Source organism: Mastacembelus armatus, chromosome 5, assembly GCF_900324485.2.
Source record: "Mastacembelus armatus chromosome 5, fMasArm1.2, whole genome shotgun sequence".
Lineage (NCBI taxonomy): Eukaryota > Metazoa > Chordata > Actinopteri > Synbranchiformes > Mastacembelidae > Mastacembelus > Mastacembelus armatus.
Window position 1 is genome coordinate 18,448,704 of NC_046637.1, and position 25,368 is coordinate 18,474,071.

Genomic DNA, 25,368 nt, shown 5'->3' on the forward strand with positions numbered 1-25,368 from the left:
GAGTTCAGTAGAAAGATGTGACATCTTTAGTGCAAATATCAGTCAAAAGGAGATGGCGTAATTATTTGGGAGTGCTTGAATAGGTCATTCTCGATGCAGCACTGTTTTAACCTTTATCGGCTTTGATGGTGCTTTCCAAACTCATGTCTATTCATACATATTGATTTCTTATTTCTCAACTACTTTAATTAACACTCTGCAAGTTTCGGTACTGCTGATGCTTTTTCTATTTTAGCAAATGAATGAAGAGATGAGGAGAGATGCGAGAGCGAGAGACGTTGAAACTCAAGACTCAAGAGTAATGATAAATTAAAAAAGGAAAAAAAGCGACTCAGTACCAGCCAAGTCAGTCAGCCACTAAAGACTGAATCTCTGATCTATCCAAACAAATTAAAAAAAAAAAAAAAAGAATAAAACCAAAATTTGAGATGAATTCTTTTTATTCTGCTGTTTCAGTGGAGCCCTGTGATACACTGATGACCTGTCCAGAGTCTACCCTACTTCTCGCCAAATGTCCTCTGGGATTGGCCCCAGCGACCCTGGATGTTCCAGCATAAGCAGTAGATGAGGGATTGATGGATGTTCGAGCAGTGTTTGAGTATTAGATTTATACCTGATCAGCTGAGAAATACAAAACACAGATTTCAAAGCAGAAAGTTGGTGAGCAGGACAGCTCAAGTATCACTCAACAAAGCTGTTTTAAGTTGTTTTTTTTTGTGTATGGAAGGGCATTTATTCAATCTTACCATTATGACTGTACTAAATAGATGATATAGTCATGCTTGGATTACTAGGAAAGCAATTTCAATTTGTATATCTGAGATGATGATGTAACAGCATGGCTGAGTGAGTATTGTTGTATCTAGTAGCTTGTTAGTACTGCATTAGTTTATACAGTGTTGGTATTGAGGCGACCCAGACCTGAGCTATGTTGAGTGCATGCTCTTTTTTATGCTGGCCTGCACTCTGGGCAAACTCAAGGGCTGGTTTTATTTCAACCCTATTTTCAAGTCTGGTTAGTGCACAGGGACAAACATGGTGTCGCATATAGGCACTCATTATGTGTCCCTAAAATATAGCAGTGTTAAAATGATCTTAAGTAAGGGTTTCTTTTCAGCTTTTTCCTCTCTCCTACTTTGGTGTATAAGCTAATTTTAAAACTCTCATTTATCCCCTGCGTTGATGGATCAATATCTAAAACGCACCCCGGCTCAGTTAGATTGTACTGATATGCATGTGTGTCCATTCATTGAGCAATCCGAGTCTATTAGTTAAATTAAAACATTTACCTCGGCTCCCTGGTAGTGGAGGAGACTGGCACCGCACAGGCACAAATTTCCACACACATGGGGACAGAGGCAGGGGACGTGCTTGTGTGCAATTGAGACCAAGGGGTAGGAAGGTTGGTGATGTGTGGTGGTACTGGGGGGGGGGGGGGGGGGGGGTCCGTGTCGTCAGCTCAGAGTGTGGAGGGAGGGCCCGCCTTGTGGCTTCCTGGCCCCCTGCACCGGACGGGTGTATTATAGATGCGCATCCAAGCAGCCGGGCGGCGGGGGCCACTGGACGGGTGCAATGTGACGGGATCGGGAGACACTGGGACGCAGCCTTCAACCACGCTGGAGGGAGGATTTAATCATTAACCACCATTAACCATTAAGGTAGCTGTGCAGTGCCGGTACCGTACATAAGGCGTGCGCACCGGCGTCCACGCCTCAGCCTGAGCGCGTTACCAAGAGGTGGAGGATACATGCACAGCAAGCCACACGGAGTCACTCCAGGTTGTCCGCTTCTCCTCTCTGAACCGCTGACACGAAAAGGTAACCACGGCTCAGGAGCTTTGTATCTCACTACCTGTTGGACATTTCAGTCCTATTTATTTATTCTTCTGTAATTTTCGGCAGAATAAGCTGCCGGTTTAGGGACTCACGTAAAATCTTATCTAACGGAATGTGTCACCTGCTGGCTTCGGGGTGTGAAAACCCCAACTTTTATCCTAGATAGTCCTCTCTTTCCATGATAGTGATACATAAAGGGGAAATAATGGTGCGTTTGCATTCATTTTTATTGGTGAAATACTCGTGGTGATAGTGGCAGTGACATGGGCTCCATCTCGGTGTTGGAACAGAAAGCCCTCTGCCCTTGTTTAAATGAGCAGTAGAATAGAATAGGAGGGCTCGTCTATTCAGCCCTGACCAGGGGAGCACTAATTTACGCCTTTGCCATGTTGGGTTCGGGTGGTATTGGTCCTGACTACTAAACAGAGGATTGTTTCAGCGGGGGAAGCCAAAGTCTATGTGCGGATGTCGCAACATGCAGCAGGAAAAGCTGCGTCAAGTGAGCTACTATAGCACTGGAAACACGTAGGTTGGGTTTCGAAATAAAAGTATGTGGTAGTTTTGATCAAATGTATAGTTTGCTTCATCTCAGCCTTTTCTTTTCTTTTTCTTTTTTAGTTAGATCAAGTTAGTGGAACTCTAATCAAACCCTATACATAAAGTGACTTTCAATTATAATAGCTCTCTGCACAACAGAGGATCACAGCAGAGATCATCGAGGTTTAATAATCCTGCTATAAGATTTTGTCATTGGTCATCAAAGTAGAAATAGACTGAGGAGTGTTTGTGATAATGTGCCGTGTGATTGTTTTCTGTGGCTTGGAGAATGCAAACAAGAAGGGGAATGTGTGACTCACCTCCACTTTCAAAGCTGATTACTCAGCTTTGCCTCACTGGTTGCTGAATTCCACTTGTAGAAGTTGGTGATGGAGGTTTGTAAGCTTATGTTTTGTTTGACTCGTAAATAGGATGAAAGCTTTTGCAAATATCATTACTTTGTACCACCTGTTTGGCCAACAGAACAGACACTTAAGAATAGATGTCTGAAATGCTTGAGAAGAAAGTCTGTTGTGTTACAGTTTCCTTAAATGATTTTTTTGTGTGTTAGTTACTTTGAACTTGAGATTTGTCTAAAATACTTCAACTAACTGCTGAAGATGGTAGTGTTAAAATAAAAGTTGGGGAGGTGGAGGGGGTTTATTTTGAAAGGTGTGACAGGAATTGGTGTGATACTCCATTTCCAGAGGATGTAGCAGCACCTCTGTTAATGCTGGAATATTTTTAGCCACCGGGTGGAAATTTCGCATTTGTTCAAAATGTTTTAAAACTCACTGTGGGTTTATATATTTTTTTTTCCGCCCATCTCAGCCAAAATGTCAGAGGAAAGTGAAGTGCTTTTGCTGGGCTTTAATGCTATGATAGGTGCTCACAATGACTCTCAGGAAGTTTTCTTTTGGTACTCAAAGTGCAGTTATCATCTTATCATCCACCTTAGTAACAGAAAAAATTTGCTTTTTTTTAAGTGTTATATTATTGCTGTGCTTAGTGAGTGTGTGCTAGTGAGTTTAAGGTTTTAATTTTCCTGTGATTAGCTCTAACAGACTTGGTTTGCTGCAAATGTTGCATCGCATATTGACCTAAAATATCTGGATTTTTTTTCTGATGAAAATAAAAATGTCTCAACTCTTGTGTATATTGCAATAATAATAAGTAGTAGTGTTTTTTTATGTTTTTTTTTTTTTTAGATAAAGGGGAAGTTACTTTGGCATTGTTGTTTTTGTATTATTTAAAGGTCTTAGGGGTAATGTCATCAAATTTATAATGCCAACGTTTACAGACTAAATAATCAATGATTTTTTTTTTTTTTTTTTTTTTTTAGGTAACTGTCTACTCTGGTGGGAGAGGTAATGTGCTGCAACCAGTAATCCAATCCTTCTACTAGAGATCTTTAAATATCTCTCTTGAAACCTCACAGCAGCCACGTGGTGTAAGGTGAGACATTCTCAGCCCAGTCCACTGACCAGTCTGACCTGATCAGTGGACTGAGAGCATTGACCAGTCTGCGCTGGGATCTGGCCCCTTCAGCACTGTGATTTAATTTTTTTTTCTTTTAGCTTGCACTGTACCTTGAAGGACATTTTAAAAGTAACTTAGGGGATTTCTATGGTGAGTCCCTGAGCTCATTGATTTCTTCTCACTTCTATTTTGAACCAGTATGCTTTCTTCTTTTTTTACCGGCCTTCCCTGAGCACCTTGCAGTGAATGGAGAACATACTGGTCCTGCTCCCGAAGCACCGAGAGGAACACGGGCTCTGCAGACGCACGGCTGCATGTGCCTTGCTGCAGGTTTTTTCCAACAGAGCAGTTTTTGCCTCTCTAATAGTGATCCCCACTCCCAGCAAGCCTCTTTAATGGGATAAATTAATTGGACTGATCAGGTTCAATACCAGATCAGAATTCAATTCTGACTTCCCCAAAATTGTTAGGCCAAAGCATTCTGACTATTTTTTGTCAAGCCCACTGTCTTCAAAAGGCTTCCGCATGGTACTTTGGTCGAAAGAACAAGATAAACTCCCCGACATCGACATGTCCTCTGGGGCCATCGAGACGAAGAAGGAGGGAGGCCCCCTGACCCCAACCTTCCTCAACTCCAACTGCTCCGTCCACCCAGTGATCCTCACCAAGGGCCCCGAGGAGGTGAGTCCCGGGACAGGAGGCGAGTTCGAGCTCACAGAGGTCACATCTTTCACAGAGAGGACCAATGAGACTGGGGAGGATGAGGAGAGGTCAGAGATTGTGGTTGCAATGGACTGCAGGGCCAACGCCAAAGGTCAGCGGGAAGAGGACGCTCTGCTGGAAAATGCAAGCCAGAGCAACGAGAGTGACGACACTAGCACCGACCAGAGCCCTGAACCACCAGCACCCCTTAAGGAGACCTCTTTCTCCATTGGCTTGCAGGTGGTATTCCCCTTCCTGCTGGCTGGGTTTGGGACAGTGGCAGCGGGAATGGTGCTAGACATTGTCCAGGTGAGTGATCCTGTTATATTCTGTTATATTGCATCAGATGAGGTTCTGTACTTTAACAAGCCTAGAGAGCATGTATGATCCAGCTTGTGAAAAGTATTGCTTAAATGTTTCAGGTAATTTACTTTGGAGAATATTGGAAAGCAGGGAACAAGAGTTTTGGACCAGTGTAGTTTCATCTTTATTTGGAGATGTTACCTATGAAAAACAACAGGTGGTCCATTTAAACCATCACATAACACTTCATAGTTTAGAGCAGAGCTATTGCTCCAGGCAGACCGTGTGTACTGATCCAGACTGTGGAATGGGCTTGCTCCTGGGCCAGTTCAGTAAACTGGTTTAGTGAGCTCTGTTCTCTTTGACATGTGTCTGTCACTGTGGCATTGCCTTTCTAATAGCTTGCCTTAGGGGATTTGTCACATGCCATGGGGGTTTTTACATAACATCTTTCCCCTTAGCAGCTTGCATGCCTGTCTGCAGGGGCTGGTAATTTGTGGTAGTTCAGAATTCTTTATAGATGGTATTTATTGTTGTGTAGTATGTAGCCAGAGAGCTGATGGATCCACTCTGCCTCCAAGAAATAACTCATTTATTCACTTATGTAACTCCTTATTTTCTTGTTGATCCACCCGAGTGTTTTTTTGTTTTTTTTAACTCAAAATATCTAGCTGTGCAGTCTAAAATGCAGGCCAATGTCAGGTCATGTATTCCTTTAAAGATAAAGCAGATAAATCTGGAGAGGTTAGGCTGCCAGGAGACCGGTCCAGGCACATTGTGTACATGCATCCTGCCAACATGATGTACCTCAGGAGTTCAGCACAGAGAGGAGAGATACAACGTGGACAATTATATTTTATCTGAGCACCTGAAATGGCACCATGCTACAGTCGAGTGAGAGTCACAGGGAAAACAAAATACAGTGCAGTGTCAAAGCTTCTATTACCATGTGGTTAGGTATCCTCACTAAACCAGGAATGCAGAGGGTTGAGGTCAAAAAATGTTCATGCTGCCTCAACTTAGGCACCATGCTGCTATGGTTTCTCCAATTTCCAAAACACTCCCGTCTGTGCACCATCCCTTTAGAGGTGAGGCAGTGAAACAGGAGATACAGATGGTACAGGCCTTATCTTTCCCTTCTAGTCAACCATGCTATCGCCTGTGGGCAACCCTTGAAAATTAGTTTGCGGTGAGATATGAAGAGACGCTTGTTTGAAACAAGTGTCCAAGTGAGTTTGGCTGAGCATCGAGCAGGTTGTCTCACTGCCTAATTTCCCCTCCATGACACCGTGAAATGCTAACTCAGCTAATCCCTCTCCGTCCTTGCAAGAAGGTAATTGTCTAACTCTGTTTCAGTCTCTCCCTCCCTCTCTTTCTAGTTTGGTCAGACTGAACCAGTTCCTCAGACTGAACCAGTTTAAGAAATGGAACATGCTAAACCATTTATTGTCTCCCTGGCCTGAGTTTAGAGGTTGCGGCTTGAATCGGCGCGAAAATTGACTTTTTTTTTTAGATTTATTTGAAATGTAACCCTTTTGACATTTGTCACTTTGATTATCTACTGCACACACACACACACACACACTGGCTTCATTCCCATTCAAGGTCGGCCCAGAAAGGACTGTCCAGGCTGGTATGGAGGAATGAAAACGTCTGCATAGTTCTGCCTTTTGACTTGGCAGCAGAATGACCTAAAACTGTCAGTCTCTCACCACCAGAGTCCCAGAAACTTGGGACTCTGAGGGTCACAGGCACACTTGGAAAGTGGAAATCTTATGATATGTAAAAATCATGTGTTGCTTATTTTTCTTTGTCAAAGGCCAACATGTGATTTGAGGTCAGTCGCAAAACACAAGTCTTAAGATTCTGTTACCTACAATTCGAGCAAAACAATAAACCAAGAATGCTAAAACCCCTGGGTGCAGTAATCATCTGTCGTAATCATCTGTGTGTGTGTGTGTGTCTGCCTCAGAGTCTCGCCGTCTGTCCCATGCTGTGGTGTCCGTATGCTAAAACACCAAAATAAAGCAAAAAAGTGGGACACTGCCTCAGCCTCAAAAACAAACAATCTAAAAATACAGACACCAATAAACAGGAAATTGTAGCGGACACAAAGGTTTAACCCCAGCCAAGCCCTCACTGCCCACCAAACACCATTTTGGTCCAGCCACAGCCACTTGCCTAGTTTTTACACAACATCCACTGTAAAACCAGAGCCTGGGCTCAAAATGAATCATCATTCTGGATACTGGCTTCCTTCTTCGGCTGTGCAGGACAAAGTTGAATCAGCTACCTCTCAAATAGATGCACTTCTGTTATGTTTCTTTTAGGATTTTTCTGAGTAATCCCTTCAAAAGACAAAAATATCTGATCTAAGAAACTAAACCAAGTGTGTTTTTGAAAACTTTCAATGGCATGACAGTTCGATTTACTCCGTATATTCAATCAGTGAACTACATTATGTCTTGACAATAATGAGTAGAATATCAGCTCACAGCTATTAACAGCCGACAGTACCCCAGCCAGCTACGTGGTTGTGTTGTGAGTGATAGAAAGGATTAGCATTGCTAGAAAGGATTAGGAGGATAGAATGGTTCTGTGTTTCCCTCTGTCATGGCTAATCAATTAAGTGTTGTTGCACTGCAGAACTTCATCTTTCAGTTTCAACCCTCTGTAACATGTGTTTGAACATGAGGCTGGATGTTATATCTCTCACCCATACTGCAGCTCCAGGACAATGAAGCACGTGCCACATGGTGTAGTTTCTGTGTCGCCCCTGACATTACATGCCATCAGGTTCAGCTTCCCACTCAGTACAGCAAGTACAGTGATCACAGATAAAATGGGGCCAAGTTACTCAACTGGGCAATGTAACCCTTGTGAGACTTGCATACCAGAGCTCCTATAGGTCTGTACACAGAGGTGCTGGGGTTGCGCAGTAGAGTTCCTAGAACCGAGGAGGTGGCCATGAGGAGGGAGGGCTTGTTTGGCTCGGAGCCAGTGTTCCATGGAGACAACAACATATATCACCACAGGGGAGGCAAAGAAGGAGATCGGGGAGAGAGACAGAAGTAGAGAGAGAGAGAGAAACCTTGAAAACATGCGCCTGTGAAAGAAGAGAGGAGTGCTCACAGAGGTGCTCACAAGGCTGCTGGGTTGGCAGAAGGCAGTGAGCCAAGCTGAGGGGCTGGCTGTTGGAAAGGAGCTGTTCTTGGCCTGATGACAGCAAGGGGGTAGACAGAAGGACTTTAACCCATACTGGAGTTTTGGTGCCACACCTAGAGATACAGCATATATAGAACTGTGAATGACACCCCTTATCAGACCACCCCGTGCAACGGGATGCACAGTTGGAACCATACAGTGAAAGAGAAATGCAAACACACTAGTGTGAGAAATGCAGGCCAACAGTGTTTCCATGTTGCTTCAGCGTCAGCTACTCCTCTATTTCCCTCGCCTCGTCTATTTTCTCCTCTCCTCTCTTTTCTTTTCTGTGTCAGCCTCAGTGAATATTGATTCAGCTCTGGACAGACTGGACTGTAAGTGCTAGGGGCCTGTGGGGCCAGCTCCAAAGATAAGCACTTTCACTGCAGATGGATCGATTGTCTCAGCCTCAGCAATAGCATAGTTTCTGGCCACAGTAGGCCACAAACCTGCTATCACTGCATGAACTCTAATGGAGGCACAGAGAGAGTCACTTCTCCACAGTGACAGGACATGGGACTCGCAGGGAACCCACCTCTCAAGGACTGGCCAGCAGCCAGGGAGAAGGCTATCAAGGGTCAGGTCTAATAACACTGACTATAAATTTCATCAGAGGCCATCTACTAGTCTCTGGACACATAGCTGAGTGGACATGTTCTCTTGCACATGCTAAACACTAAACATTCTGTGATTTTTTTTTTTTTTTTTTTTTTTTAAGCAAGCCCACCACCTGTTTAATTTGTTTTACCAGTTCATCCTAGCCTAGCTCCTGGCAGATTTTTTCACACATATTTAGAAACTTTAGTGTTTTTATACTGATGTAGGGGTTAAGCAGGCAGGAAGATGACTTAATACTGAAGCACTTACCAAGTGAGTATGTGCTATTGCATTGGATTTACTGTTTCTTGCCATTTTGTTTTGTTTTATTAATTTGGCACAATGTTGTGTTCATATTAGCCATATAACTGCAGTTGTGGTTGCTTGGAAAAATAAAAGGAAATTATCAGTTGTTCCATATAATCATGTCACATCTAATAGTTTCCTGCACCACAATCATGCAACTGTTTTTCTGTTGCTGTTTTGCTATGGATGTAATAAGGTTAGCTAGTTGTTTAGATCTTTAGAAGTCTGGAACCAGACCAGGAGTTTTAAATACCATCTATCCATTATCTATACCCGCTTATTCCTTAACCAGGGTCACGGGGATCTGCTGGAGCCTATCCCAGCTCTCTTTTGGGTGGAAGGCAGGGGTACACCCTGGACAGGTCACCAGTCCATCACAGGGCCACATGTAGACACACAAAGACAAACAACCACACACACTCACACTCACTCCTATGGGCAATTTAGAGTCACCATCAACCTGACATGCATGTTTTTGGACTTTGGGAGGAAACCGAAGTACCCGGAGTAAACCCACGCAAACACAGGGAGAACATGCAAACTCCACACAGAAAGGCCGGGTTGCAAACCCACAGCCTTCTTGCTGTGAAGCAACAGTGCTAACCACTCATCCACCATGCTGCTGTTTTAAATACCACTTAAACTTAAACAATATTCGGATTTTATTTTTATATCACTAATGCTCTGATGTGATTTTAGAATGCATGCTGTATAAACGTCAGTATTAATAGTGAAACTACAGAGTTTAAATTTATTCCCGCCATGTGTAATGGCAGAAATGATTATATTATTAGAAATATTGTAATGATAACTAGTGTAATATAAGTACCATGTAGCTATAATGCAATATGAAGTGTCCCAGCCTGTTTGTGGTTAAGCAGCAGCAGAAAGAAAATAAAAGATTTGTAGGTTAAGGTGAAAGAAGGAAATCACTTGGGAAAGTTGAGAATGAAAGCAAAAAAAAGCAGAATAGTAAGTCATTTCAGCATGAGGTCCCAGTGACCTTGTTCTTGTTAAATGTGACCTGGCATGATATATAGTAGGAAAGGCCTGTAGAGCCAGACTATCTGGTCCATCATACAGCTCTGGTTTCACAACTAAATCAATATCACTGAACAAGGTCAGGGAGTCCGAGACATTCTGCTCCCAACTCAGAATGAAGTGTACAGATGCATGTGATATTGTACTGTGTCTCCGTGAGTCTAATATGGCCCAATTTAATATGACTGTGCTCAACATACTGATGCTATGGTACTGATATTACATGCTGGTTGTTGCAGCACTGGACAGTGTTCACTGAGGTGTCGGAGGTGTTCATCCTGGTTCCAGCACTGTTGGGGCTCAAAGGCAACCTGGAGATGACGCTGGCCTCCAGACTTTCCACAGCGGTAAGAAAACTTGCCTGTGTTAGTGTGTTGGAGAGGCCTTGGCTTTTGTCACTAGCTACTTTCTTGCCACCCAGAATTACCCTGAAACTAAAAATAACAAAAAAATGTTCGGTATGGTTGGTATTTTATTCCGATAATATATTTTTTTAAAATTGTGGTTAATCTGTAACATAATTCTATCCATATATTTTATGATTTTTTTTTTTTTTGTATAGTGTTTGGGTCATTCTGCAAGCTATGACAAATCTGCCTTTGCCACCAAATTGGAAAATTTTCTTCCTTTTTAGTATCAACTAAGTGAAACTGAATTAAAGCAGTAATGATAAACACTGTATTTCATAGTCAATGTCTTATAGTAACATGGTTAATTAATTCAATTTTAGAGTTTTCATTTTGCATTTTTACACTTTACATTGATAATATTCATAATTTTCTAAAAATCTAAAACAGAACATGCTGTGAACATGATAAGTTTTAACCTTTTTTTGGGTCAATGTTGCATTTGACTATATGTTTAGATTTAGTATTAATGCAGTGTCCAGGGATGAATCAATGTTAGATGGGGAAGTTGATTCAGCAGTGTGTTACCAGTGCTTCAACGCTGATTTATCTGTCAGCGGTTGTTCCTCTGTAGCTGTGTCATATTTGGAGTCACATATGGCTTTGTTTCATGTAAAAATACTTCATCTTGAAAGAAATCACTACAGCATCGAACAGTGTGACCCAATTTGTGTTCAAAACGAACTGGATTTTGAAACTTATTAGGAGCTACAACTATTTTTAATGTTATTTTGAATTGGCCCCAGAAGCCATTTGTCAATCTTTATAGTTTTCAGTTCACTGTAAAAGGATTCTCACATCCAGCATTACAAAGTAAGCCAGAGTCTGGGGCTTGTCCGGTGACATTACTGTTAGCTCTCTGCTGGCTGGCCCCAGCGGGACCTCATTTCTTTCCACGCTGCCACTAATTATGTGAAGATTAAGAGAACTGTAAGTTTCCTGCTGCGCTTATTGATGAAAAAAATAATGTAATCCTTAATACTGGCTGGCTGTTGGGAATTTCATTTCACATGACCGTGTTTCCTTTGGTCTTTTTAACCTCTTTGCGATTGAATATTTCACTGAAATGAGGGTTATTCTGCACTTGCAAAAACTGCAGTCCAGACTACAACTGCTGCACTTGATTCTCAATTTATGTGTATTAAACATTTCAACATATGCTCCTTACTGGTATGTTTGGGTTACAACCTTGTAAAAAAGACATTTTCTCTGTTGTTAACCAGTTGAAAAAGAATAGCATTGTTAGTTAGTTGAAATGGTGATGATTTTGAATCTCATGTCACCCATTAATCACTTTCACAGCATTCACCCTGCTCCATCTCATTTATGATCTAAACATCATTGCAACAAATCCAGCCACCCACACACACACACACACTCAAAGCTGAAGACTTATCACACATCATCACCTAACACCAGGCTGTGTTTCTGTGAATTTCGGCTGCTTCTGTGTAATCAGTCTGTTTGCATATTGCTTCTCTCAGTGCACATTTTTCCATGAGTTGCAAAGGTTTTTCAAGCCTTATTGTATAAAAGTGAGTCTCCTCATCAAACATTCTTATCAGTGTTTTTGGCAGTTTAGCCTTCCGAAACTTCAGCATGGCTGCTGTAGCAGGAGGCAGTCCTGTTCACATTTACATGGTGAGGAGTATGATTTGTCTGGTTGTATCTAGAAGACACATCAGTTCTAGTGATGTACACTTCTGCGTACACGATCATCATGTCAGTCTGGCCCTGTGAGTTTCCCCTGTCATGCTCCCTGACATATTCGACAAGTGGGGATGGTGCAAGCTGAGAGTAATTTGAGAAAGAGAGGAAAGCCACATACACACACACACACACACACACACACACACACACACACACACACACCCACTCACACTGATAGAAAAAGTATTTCAGGCTCCCAGTCATTGAGAGTTAAAGGTAATCCTTTAATCTAAGGCTGAATTACTCAGAATATAGGAACGGATACATGTAGCCATGGAATGGCACATTAGCACACAGTCGCCCACTTCCACATGTAGCTGCCCACAGCATAGCATTAGCATTTATTTGGAACCACATTTCTTGCCACCGGTGGAGTCAAACATTTACTCGATGTTTAGCTCTCTTCTGGGCTCTTTCGACCATTTTCTAAAATATGCATCTCTTAAGCTGCTAGATTCTGGGTCTGGTCTCTGTGACTCGAGCTGAGCAGGTGGTGAACATTTGGTTTACCTTGACGTGACGGTCTACAGAGATTGTTGAAAGCCTTGTGACTGAGCCACACAGTAAACTGACTAAAATTAAAATTATAATCACAAGCTAAAAGCTAATGATTATTATTACTTATAAATCATTAACTTATGAATTCTAAGTTAAAAGCTTTGAATAAAATGCTAATAATAATGAGTAAGTTATAATTCTTGGGGATAGAACTTTCATTCAATTTTATTATCTAAAATATTGAGTAATATGCGTTTAATTAAACACTTTTTGAATTTCATTTGAACTAAAATAGCACTCAGTGTCATGTTTTGGATTGTTCTAGCATAGTTAGAATCACTTTGGTTTTATCAAATAATATGGTCTCTTCTAGTATGACTGCAATGTTGCCTTTCAGCTTGTGGTTTTTTGTCTCATTGCACTTTGCTGGAGCTACGTCACCATAGTCTTAGATTTCAGTAATGTTACTGTAGGTTAACTGAAGATGGCTGAAACCACAAATATGAGACACAAGTGTTAATAAAACTGGAATATACTTCAAATATTTAAAATAAATCTGTATATATTTTTGTTATCGTACTAGCTTATACAGAGTTTCTTTTCATGTCTCCTAAACCCAAGCATGAAGTGGATAATCTCACACACTGACCTGTGTGTGATTTTGTGTTTCCTTTCCCTCTGCATATGTAAATGTTGGCGGACAGAAAGGAAGAGGAGGTCCTCTGTTTGTGTCCTCTCGCTGTTGATGGACATTAGGATCATTGCTCTGGACACACAGTAGCCCACTGTGGCCACAGCCACTTGACGCTTGAGACCGTCAGTGTGTGTATGTGAATGTGCGTGTGAAACAGAGCAGATGAGATAAGTGGAGTCTGCCGCAGGATGGGGGGATCAGATCAGAGTGTCTTTGTCCAGAGAACTGACATCTTATTGTTCTGATGGGAGCAAGAGGCAACAGCATGTACACATGCTGTGCTCACACACACCCACGCGTTCACAAAAATTGTGATATGTTGACCTTATGTGTTCTTATGTTCTTATGCTTTTTTAGGCTAATATTGGTCATATGGACACAGCCAAGGACATGTGGAAGATGATCATGGGGAATTTAGCCCTTATCCAGGTAAATAAAACACACATTTAGGTAATGAACAAAGTCAGCGTTAGAACATCTCTGACCCTGCTAACATACAAACAGGTTTAACAAACCAAGTTAATGGCAGGGAATCACATAATGGGTTTACATATGCTTCATTTCAGTACTTAGATTGCTCTAAGTCAGTTTCCTTTCAGTCAGTAACACTTGTGAAATGATCGACTTCCGAGATAAAATGTGCTAATTCTTACATATTTTGATTAGATGTATTAGAAAACAGGTGATAAAGGCGCTGGCTGGCCAAAGTTTTCAAGATATTTCACCATAAACATTTATAATTATCTATACACAAGTATAGAGGCGAGTATATTTGCCTGCATATAAATCGATAAAATGATTTATAATTTATGATTGGTGTGCCACCATTCTCATTGCTATATCACAGTTTTGTCACAGCAACATGATCATTGCCCTTGATCTTGATCATTATTGTATAAATGGGTAATGAAAAACCAAATGAAAAAGAGTAATCATTAGCCTTGATTTATCATATACACAAAAAAAATCTATAAAACCCTGATTTCGGTTTTCCATGATCACGTTTGTTCAACAGAAGCTAAAACAGTTTCCTCTTAATTCCTTAACCTGACAAAAGAAACACATTTCTCATTTAAAGGGCATTTCAGAATTTATGCTTCTGCCAAACCTGGAACAACTGGGTTTCATAAGTGTACTGTGTCTACAGTAAACACACCGAGTGATCATTACTGGGCATTACTGTGCACTGTAAACGGCTTCTGAACACCGGCTCTGATCAGACAGTAAAACACAGTCTGACTCAAAATTCCTTACCACAGTTTCTGCACACACATAATACTCTAGGTATTTCTGCAAATGCCCCCTCCCTGCATTGACGCAGGTGATATCAGTAAATCACGGTCTCAAAATAACTTGTACCCCGAGGCAAAAAGCAGGGTCTGTGCTTAAGTCAGATGTTTTGAACGTTTGAGAAGTTTCACATTTTTAAGTGTTTTAAGGATTTGTTTCTCACACTGAATAAAAGCTAAATGAGTAAGGATTTATGTATTTCAGTTCATTATATTGAAGCTTGTGATTTATTATTTAGATTTTTTTTTATATCTATTGTGTTGGTAGCTATGTAGTTTATAACCCTGTTGTGGGGTTATGAGGTGTTACTCCCATAGGATGTAAATCTGAGTTGTAAGAAGTGAAGTAGACTTTAGCGGTGAACTCCTTTTGAAAGCTGCTCAGAGATAATAAGATAATCTCTATCTATCTCTCTGGAGTTTACTGTAATCAATAGCTGCATGACCCATTTTTGAATCTGTGTGTATGTGTTCAGGTCCAGGCCACAGTTGTGGGGTTCCTGGCCTCCATTGCTGCTGTGATCTTTGGCTGGATCCCAGAGGGCCACTTCAGGCTGGGTCACGCGGTGTTGCTGTGTGCCTCCAGCGTGGCCACTGCCTTCATCGCCTCACTGCTGCTAGGTATGGCCACCACACACAATCTGAGAGGTATTGACAGTGCAAACAGCTATTCATTCATCCATGTGTATACCCATGGATTCTGTTGAAACTGTCTGCCAGTATTAAAGTTAGTAAACAAGGTGCATTAGCTACAGTTACAACCAAAGGTCACCTCATAAGTAAAATGTCTGAACTCCTGAATGGATTAGTTATAGAGCTTGGTTAGTGGCACTCTAGGTTAAACAGAACAGTGTGTTATACAGCAGAGGCTAAATGGTGAACATATTATGACTGCATCCAGGTGATGGTACTAGATAAGAAATGTAGGTTCTGCTGGAGGTTTTTCCTCTCCACTGTTGCCAAGTGCTTGCTCATAAGGGATTTGTTGGGTTTTTTTCTTTTTTGTAAAGTGCCTTGAGATAATTGAATTGTGATTTGACGCTATACAAATAAAATTGAATTGAATTAATGCACTAAATATAATGGATTTATTCTAGATTTCAATCAAAACACCAAGCGTGAAATTTATGTGAGCACTGGAGGAAAAGTCAGGGAATCACCAGAACCATTGGGGTTCATCCATGAAGGCATATGCCATATAAACCTTAATGCCACTCTGTATTTCTGATCAGTACAGTACCAGAGTTAACAAATCTAAAAATCAATCCTGCAAACTTCAGGTGAAAATCAGATTAGGAAAATTGCAGATTACAGCTCAAATATTTTAGTTATTGTTTTTTCAATTAAGCAAAGTTATCTTTCACTTTCTTTGAGTGAAGTCATGTTGGAAACTGTCATTGCTATGAAAGTAACTTGTTTACCATAAATTAATGTCAACTGCTTGCTGTTGCTGTGGGAAACTGAACTTCTGTCAGTTTTAGATGGGTGATGTCTTGGTTTAAAAATAGGGTAAGGGACAGAGTTAGTCAGGTATTGGGTATGGTTAAGGTCAGGACAAGTGTTCAGGAAAGAGAAGTGATGGTAATATGACAGTATGTTGGTGCCAGTTAGTCTACTTTTAACCCACCCTTCAAGTTTTGTTTATGCCAGATTCAACTCTCTATATGAAAAATAAAATACCAAAAAAAAAAAAAAAAAAAAAAACCCCTGTGGTTACAGCCTTCAAGACAACATTTTCTACTGTTGTGTTTTGCTGTCACCTATTCCCCAGAAGCATGATGATACATGGTTGTACTGTAGAAAATCTGTGTGTCAGATAGCGCCCTGAGATTTCTTCATGTTGACAGGGCTCATCATGATCGGTGTAATTGTTGCTTCTCGAAAAGTCGGCATCAACCCTGACAACGTGGCCACACCCATCGCTGCTAGCCTGGGAGACCTGATCACCTTGTCCCTGCTGGCAGGCATCTCAACAGGACTGTACAAGGAACTAGGTAATACTGACAAACACATGGGTTAAGGATCTGAGAGGTTTTTTTATTCAGTGTTCACATACCTGTCAACATTTTTCAAGGAATGAAACATTTTGTTCTGTCAGGTCAGAAAAATTTGTTACATCATCTTAAAGGAAGCCTTTTAAAGCACTAACTGGCAGTAAATCCCAAATGATTCTAAGATGCAGACCCATTTCTTCAGTGATGCTCATAAACTTCAAAGGCTTCTATTACCTTATCAGCACAAGATGTTATCAGAAAACAGAGCAGCATTTGTAGAAATGTGCATGTGTCCCTGCAGCTAGCTGTGTGTGGCAAATAAGGATGAAAGCTGCCCACACATCTAACACCTAAACCGCTTGGTTTTAGGGCGAGAAACTGCACAGCTGTGATAGCCTTCACCACGACACATCCAGCTCCTCTAAACTCCCCACAGTTCCATCGTTTCCACACCGCAGACAAACAGACAGACAAACACTGACACAAGAGCCTCACTTGCTTTAAATACCACAGTCAGATACTATATTGAGCTTATTTGGGTTATTCTCTCCCAAAAAACACAGCTGGTGTCTGGGTCTTGAGTATGTAAGTGTTCTGTTTACTTCAGTCTTTTGTATATGGTGCTAGTCTCCAACAGTGTCAGTTTAGTATTAACACTGCCACCCAGAGACTAGAATAAGTATTTACTATGACTCTAAACCCAGGCCTGTCCAGTTAGTTTGTGTTATTATAATCAGGTTTCAGTTGTTTTTATCTCATGCTTTTAAATTGGACTTAAGTCATTTGCAGCTGATATGAAAATGTTTACATTGTTACATGTTTTACATTATAAAATATAAAAATTGTACAGAAGTCTTGAGTTGTCTTTGCAAGAACCAACAGTCTATGGAAAATGAACTATTTTTCAGAAACACTGACATTGTCAAATCCCGCTGCTGTAGACTTTCAGGCTTCTTTTTTAAATGAAATGAGATGACCAACAACTGGGGAACATTTGGGTCATGGGCAAAAAAACCCCATTAAAACCCAAAAGTGAAATATATTATAAAGTAAGCCTAAAAATGTATCCAAATACTTCTCTGTGAAAAAGTGTGTAAAACCGTTTTTGTTCATTGAAGAAATCACTTCCTACCATACATAGATTATAATGACTATGCCAACCCACTGGTGTGTGCGGTGTTTGTGGCCATGTGCCCGCTGTGGGTGCTGATAGCCAGGAGGATCCCATCGACCAGAGAAGTCCTCTACTCTGGCTGGGAGCCAGTCATCATCGCCATGGCTATTAGCAGGTACAAAATGCACAGATCATTATCTTCATTTGACCTTTATCAAATCAGTCAGACAGAATGCAGCATACAGTTTATATACAGTACCACACATACACTCATCATCGTCTTTGTTTACATAGCATGCTGTTTCCATTTTCAAAATATCACTTATGAAATTAAAAGATTTTGCAGAATGTGTGTGGCAGTGTTTAATGGATCTTGGTGTGTTTTCTATGTAATAATGACATGGCCTTGCTGTACTGTTTTTCAGTGTCGGTGGTCTGATTCTTGACAAGACAGTCACCAACCCAAACTTTGCTGGCATGGCTGTGTTCACCCCAGTCATCAACGGTGAGGAGTCGCAAAAGACAATTTCACGTTTTTGATTGCAACGAAAGTAATAAACACATTACATTTTCTCCATAACGTCAGGCCTTTGAACATTTCATGTTCCAAAAATGATAAACTCCCACAACTGGAACTTCGGTGTTTATTTCAGAGTCATCACCTTGTTACTGAGGATATTTTGCTCTGTTTCCATGTTTTTTTTTTTTTTTCCGTGTGTCTGCATGTGTACCAGGTGTGGGAGGTAATCTCGTCGCAGTGCAGGCCAGTCGAATCTCTACCTATCTGCACATGAATGGTCTACCCATGGGGGATCCCAACCCCACCCCAAGGAAGTGCCCCACACCCTGCACCTCCTTCTTTGGCTCTAGTGAGTTGATGGGCGTCTGCAGAATGTTCCACTGCTGAATGTTTTCCTACTCATTATATCTAAAATATCTATTTTGTCTTTTAACGATCCCAAATACACCACAGATTATTTTAAATATTGTTGAATGGAGATTTCGAAATCTATTTTCTCTTCTAAAGTACAGCTGTAGTTTCTTTTAAATGATGAATAAACATAGTTACCTAGTTACAAAAATCTTTTTTTTTTTATCTCAGTATTTGATTGGTTCAAAACTCACTCCACTCTCTTCTAGCTGTGAATTCTCGTTCGGCCCGTGTGCTCTTCCTCCTGGTCGCCCCGGGTCACCTTGTCTTCCTCTACACCATCAACTCCCTGAGGGGAGGCCACACCACTCTGACACCAATTTTCATCACTTTCTACCTGGCTGCTGCACTACTCCAGGTACACACACACACACACACACACACACACATTCTTTGTTCTTTATCTTCTGTTGAAGAGGACAGTATGCCTAGACAATCAAAATGTCGGGCCTAAACATGATGTGGACTGTATTGTCACTTACTCCCAACTAATGGTTTTTCATTAGAATAAAGTAGAATCACAAGGTAAATGTAGTGAAACACTGGAATACAGTGTAATTAATGAAATACCTTCAAGTACATTGATGGAACTATTTTATGTTTTAAGTGTGCCTATCAGTATTCATTTTCATCCACCACTGACTATGTCTTTCTATCAATAAGTTTTTTTATTATGCTACTATGTAACTTTTATGTGTCACTTTACATTTATGTAAATTTGCAGTTGCTCCCATATTCATCGACCTCACTGACATTCAACAGCTGAAAACCTCCAGTCAAATGGCTTTTCTTTCCTTTTGACAATATAAGTTACTCTCTCCAAAACAAGAGAGGCTGTGCGCTCCTGGGCCCACCTTCCTATAAAACATATGTCCACATTTTTCCCATTACAGAGCAATTATTCTCCTGACTTGTAAAAGTCCAAAGTCAATGAGAAGTGACTTCAGGGTAGTTCCTGAGCACAGAGTTTGGCACAAAAGAGAACTTCCTTTCCAGTTATAGGGCTTACACATTCATACACACTCCACTAGAACCATCATAGCTAGGCTATACTATCATAAAGAATAGATTTATCTCCCCCACCCACACCCCACCCCCTAAACTTCACAAAAAATATCTTGAATGTTAGGAAACATGCGGCTTAGTCTGGCAGGTGGAGCATGAGTTTTCATTACGCATTTATACAGTAAGTAGACTGAGCCTGGGCTTTAAAATGTGCTGTTTTCCACTCTGCCTCCTTCATATCTATTCTTCACCCTTTTTTGTTTCCTGGAAGTTGAGTCTGACTGTGATAGAAGTCATAAAATACAGAGAACTTCCCTTTACCAGCCATCTATCAGTTCTTCACTTGGTAGAGGTACAGACAGCTGCTACTGAGTGATTAAGATAAAATGTTTCATCTGTAAGCAATTATTTATTTATTTAATGTGAATGCCATATTTCTCACACAGCCAAATAAATGTGAAAAAATTGACATGACAGTGAAAGTGAAATTTCTCGACACCTTATCCACCCTCAGGTACAAACCACCTGGGACAATCTTTCCTAATAGGGGTACAGTATTTTATTGTTACACGAGCTGATGTGAAGCACATAACACCGAGACTGTATTTCTAGGAAAGAGATTCTTAACAGGGGCAGCATGGTGGTTGAGTGGTTAGCGGTCCTGGGTTCGCAACCCGGCCTTTCTGTGTGGAGTTTGAATGTTCTCCCCGTGCTTGCGTGGGTTTACTCCAGGTACTCCAGTTTCCTCCCACAGTCCAAAAACATGCATGTTAGGTTGATTGGTGACTCTAAATTGCCCATAGGAGTGAGTGTGAGTGTGTGAGGTTGTTTCTTTGTGTGTCTATATGTGGCCCTGTGATGGACTGGTGACCTGTCCAGGGTGGTTGCCTTCCACCCAAAAGAGAGCTGGGATAGGCTCCAGCAGATCCCCATGACCCTGGTTAAGGAATAAGCGGGTATAAAAAATGGATGGATGGATGGAGATTCTTAACTGCAGCTGAGTATAGGTAACATTTTAGAGGAGGTACTAATTCTAAAACCTGCTGTAAATTTACCCAAGCTGAAAAGGCAGCTCTAGAGTAATGTCTGCCCAGCTTCAGTTAGGAACTTGAACATGCTGCAAATGCATTGGTAAGGTTATCTCAGTGCTTCCTGTCCTCTTGTGCAGCACTGTCAACATCAAGTTGATTCATGTTCATGTTGCATTAGGAAGAATTACTGAAAAGCCTCTCTGAAAGGAGTAAAAGATTTGCAGTTCCTGTAAATAAATACTGTTTGCTTGTTCTTTATCCTCCCCCAGGTGATGATCCTCCTCTACCTGGCAGACTGGATGGTCCACTGGATGTGGGGCCGAGGAATGGACCCTGACAACTTCTCTATTCCCTATCTGACTGCTCTGGGCGACCTGCTGGGGACTGGCTTCCTCGCCCTCTGCTTCCATATGCGCTGGTTCATTGGAGACAGAGACACTAATGTGGGCAACTGAACACATGCACAGACACGCACAGAAAAGGAAAAAACAAACTTCACATACTATACACTCTCATGTACGGACAGTGACCGTGATAATGTATGCCTGAACATTATCTGGGAGTGGACAATGTCTAAAATAAAAGGGCTAATGTCCTGTAGGGCTCTGTACAGTACACTGAGAGTGCAGTAGTGTTTCATCTTCATTATGTCAGGACACTGATGCACCACGGCAGCAGCCTGGAATCCAGACTGTATCTGTGTTTCACGAAACACACACCTTAACCACCCAGCAAAACAGTTGGTGGATCTCAGCCCCACAGACTCCACTACTCCTCCTTTATATCACCTAATAACTGAGTCCTACTACTTTTGTTATTATTGTACTATTGACAGTGATTATATTGTTGATGAATTGATATCTCTTTTAAATGGAGGGCCAGTCCTCATTATTTTCAATGGGGATGTTAGCCCTCCCATTTTTAAAGATCAACTTGTAACACTTGAAACTAAGACAAGAAAAGACAGCAAAAAATATATCCAAACAGAATGCTTAATCACCAAGTGCTATATCAAATATACAGGAAGAATAATATCTGAAATCTAATGTCTAATTTCTGATTTAGTAGAGTGCATAGGGCTAGCTGTTGTCTCCGTTTTACTTTGGCCTTGGAGAAGAAGGAAATATGCATGGGGTTTTACTTCAGGGGACTGGACCATAAACATAATTTTATATTGGAATTTCTGCACTTACTCTCAATCAGTTCTGGACACAGAAATTTCACATCTGAGGTCAGGTCACGGTCAAACAAACACATAAGCCAGCCTTACCTCTAATTCTGTGTTAGCTGACGAGAATCACCCATTTAATGCCGCTTGCAGCTTTTCTGGTAATGAAGATTGTGTATTCAGTTACACTTCCATCTATCCATCCATTATCTATACCTACTTCCTATTTAGGGTCACAGGTATCTGCTGGAGCCTATCCCAGCTCTCTTTAGGTGAATGGCAGGGGTACACCCTGGACTGGTGGCCAGTCCATCATAGGGCAGAACATGTGGGAGGCTTCGGCCGCCAATGAAATACCACTGCTCTTATCGTTTTTTCACTTAGCCGGTGAGGCTGGTAGGTGAGCTCGGAGTGGGCTCTCCCTTCTTGGTGTCAAGTGCCCGGCTGGGTGTGAGTCAGTTACACTCAAACCTTCTATGAGGTTACACCACCTTATTATTTTTTTTTTTGGTCATGTCTGTCAAATGTCCTGTTTAGGAAGGAAAGCACCCACCCTTGTTGCAGCTCACAATGTTTTTGTTTTGTTTTTTTTGTTTTTTTATGAGGGTTATGTTCGAGATATTCCAGATTAGAATAGCACCAGTCCCTCTTTCCCAACTCTCTACTGGAGCGCATGCTAATTGTTGTTGTTCTTGTTGGTGTTGCCCAAGCCAGGCTTACAGTAAGTGACAAGAGGCTCAGTGTGTTGCAATGCACTGGAAAAAAACCTGCAGAGCTTAGTAAACTGAATGCCATTGAATGCCACCTATGATGTGAAAGTGTGTAAGTTATCCAGGATGTGCCCATCTGGGCTCAGGTGGCACATTATGATACCACATGTAGGTACCAATATTTTGTGTGGCTGTTCATAAGCTTTATTTAATTTCGATTCCCATAAAGAATTTACCCCATATTGGACCACTGAATCTTTTAGCACCCGAATTCACACTGCTGTGATGCAAACCATCTTGACAGTGTTGACAATGTAGGAAACTGAGGTGTAGCAAATGTATTACCTGAATTACACCAACAAACGTCTTTCTTTTTGCTTAGTAGTATGAACTGAATAACACAGTCTGTAGTGAGTTGTGAGACATGAGTTAGTCCTTAAAAATAAGCATGTCCAGTTAGTGAGCACCCTGACTCATCAAGCTTTCAACACCTTTCTCACAGACACATGAATTCATTTTGCTGTGCTAACGTCTCATGTGACTGGGCATGAAGTATGAGTTCATTACAGGTTATTGTAAAAACTCTTTTCTCATTATACATAAAAATGATAAAATAATCATTTATGTAGTCAGGGGTGAAGCGGACCGTTTTGGAAGTGAATTACTGACTGAAGGATACTTAATTAAATTTTATCAAATGCCTACCCACACATACGCAGCTCACCCAAACACACACTCTGTTTAAGAATTTGCATGTGAGGAGGAGAATGAAAAATGTCATGAGAAATCTTGACAGCATGTACCAAGTACAGATGTTGGCCCAGAGGTAAAACCCAGTGTCTTAAGAGAAACCTGCATGTGATGCTTGACTTATCAGGTGCTTGACTTCTGTGCTGTTTTGAAGGGGCCAGCAGAATGCATGTGCAGGGCACATAGTGTGAATGTGCAAAACTTGATTATTTTATCTGTCAAAAATGTTTTTGTTGTTATGGTCTGACCAATTTTTTTTGATCATGTTAAAATTGTGATTTTTTTTTTCTATTCCTTTCCTCCTTGCCCTTATAGTTTTTAACTCTCCATGATTGTTGTTTTGTGTCATGAAATTCATCAAGCAAACAACTGCTGTAACGATGAAGCAGCGCTGCACGTTCAGTTCTCAAATGCACAAAGTACTGTAATCTGCAAAATGGTCACCAGAGGGCATCACCGGGGGACTCTCTTAACTGTTCAACTGTGTTTCCCAGTGTCCTCTGGATTCAAACCCACATGTATTCACCCAGAGTCACATTTATTTTGTCTTTTGTTCTACAGCATTTTACTTGTTGTAAAAGTTGCATCCTTCCATCTCTGTGTACTCCACTTTCTTACTGACCAGGTGCCAGCATTCTGCCTCTATGTCAATGGAAAGTTGTGAATACTTCTATAAGGGGGCAAGTAATGCTTTGTCTATTTATTTTAGAAGCACACAAAGCAAATTGTACATACTATATTTATTCTATATATAAGGTTGTTTATTTTATCATTTCATTTTGGCTCAGTATCTTTGTCACCATGTTGTCATTTTTCTCTTCTCTGTAATGTTTTTTTTTTTTCTCTGTGCAAAAAGCCTGTAGAGCTTTAGGCATTTGCCGCAATAGAATGGCAGTGAATAGCACAGTGCCTAATACCAGTTTTTACACACCTCACACAAACGCACACACAGCCTGTCTTACACAGGAGAAGCATACTTATAAATACATGGAATGGCCTTAACCTATCAGAGCCAAGCTCAACTCAAGAGTAACCAATCAGGAGCTAGGTTCACCACAGAATAGTGTCTCTTTAATTTGATTTGATTAATAAAATGTACAGTACGTTGATTTTGATGTGTAATGTGATAATGACCTTATATGATGCAGTGGTGCAGAGGAGGGCTGGTAGCATCACTTACAAGCTTTTCATATTAATCTGCAAAAACAAGAACTGGCAGAGTGAAAAACCTCAGCAGGTTGACTTTACAGGGCATCTGAAAGGTCTGGAATCAAATTAAACACCAGTGTAAATAGGATATCAATCTAAACATACGCCAGAAAACCTAAAAAAAAACAAAGAGAAAATGACAAAATACAGTGTCACTTCTCATGATTCCAGATGTTTCACCCCTGCATATTAAAATACCCAGCCTTTAAAAAGCTCCACCCACCTACTGCCTTGTTAACACCAGTGCTTCAAATCCTCGGGCACCTGAACCCACGGGGAACCTCAGGCTGCATCCACATCAAGATTGAGCCTTTGATTCAGACTCTCGGTCCACTTGTCCTGATGTAAAACCATGTTGACTCTTACTGGGACTGAGGTCTCTGCGTTCTCTGTGTGTTCTTCTTGTAAAAGCCCTCCCTCTGTGAGGCAGGAGGAAGGCTTACTCCTTGCGGGACTTTGTAAATTGCTGGAAATAAAGGATTATATTATTTCATACCACTCGGCTGTCTCAGTGTTTTTATCAACTCTGCTGTAAATGTGTCAGGCTTTCTGCACTTGGGTCTGCTCACATTTTCTCAGTACAGATGTCAGAAGCAGAAATGAACCCTACCTTCTCAGCAGGAAACAGCAGACAGATACAATTAGAGACTAGCTGTTGAACACATTAATAGCTAAAGAGCCAGAGACAATTAGGAGTTCTCTGAAACTACAAACACCACTCCAAAGACACCACTCCACGGTAACTATTTGCTAAGAAGTTCAACATTTGAACTTATAAATGATATGTAAGGGTGCTTACAATGTGAAGAGGCAGTAGTATGACACTAAGTTGGCAGAAAATACTTTTATCAGTC

General features: G+C 41.1%; 1 protein-coding gene across 2 annotated transcripts; it reads left to right on the plus strand.

Annotated features, from left to right (window-relative positions):
• The first annotated feature begins 1,540 nt into the window (after positions 1 to 1,540).
• On the plus strand, positions 1,541 to 25,003 carry slc41a1 (solute carrier family 41 member 1). 2 transcript variants are annotated; one of them, XM_026306981.2, is made up of 12 exons: positions 1,541 to 1,817; positions 3,715 to 3,827; positions 4,095 to 4,862; positions 10,244 to 10,351; positions 13,671 to 13,742; positions 15,079 to 15,223; positions 16,450 to 16,596; positions 17,738 to 17,885; positions 18,136 to 18,215; positions 18,445 to 18,579; positions 18,851 to 18,999; positions 20,947 to 25,003. In XM_026306981.2, exons 3-12 carry the CDS (start codon positions 4,377 to 4,379, stop codon positions 21,130 to 21,132), a joined length of 1,656 nt encoding a protein of 551 aa, XP_026162766.1. In that variant the 5' UTR covers positions 1,541 to 1,817; positions 3,715 to 3,827; positions 4,095 to 4,376; the 3' UTR covers positions 21,133 to 25,003. The 2 variants fall into 2 exon arrangements, with proteins under 2 accessions (XP_026162766.1, XP_026162767.1); XM_026306982.2 differs by lacking the exon at positions 3,715 to 3,827.
• Positions 25,004 to 25,368: the final 365 nt, after the last annotated feature.

Bases quoted from the DNA above. Each gene is read 5' to 3' on its own strand.
- slc41a1 (XM_026306981.2), top strand. From the start codon at position 4,377: ATGGTACTTTGGTCGAAAGAACAAGATAAACTCCCCGACATCGACATG. The intron at 13,743-15,078 runs GTAAATAAAACA...GTATGTGTTCAG, and splicing joins GGAATTTAGCCCTTATCCAG to GTCCAGGCCACAGTTGTGGG. The intron at 17,886-18,135 runs GTACAAAATGCA...ACTGTTTTTCAG, and splicing joins ATCGCCATGGCTATTAGCAG to TGTCGGTGGTCTGATTCTTG.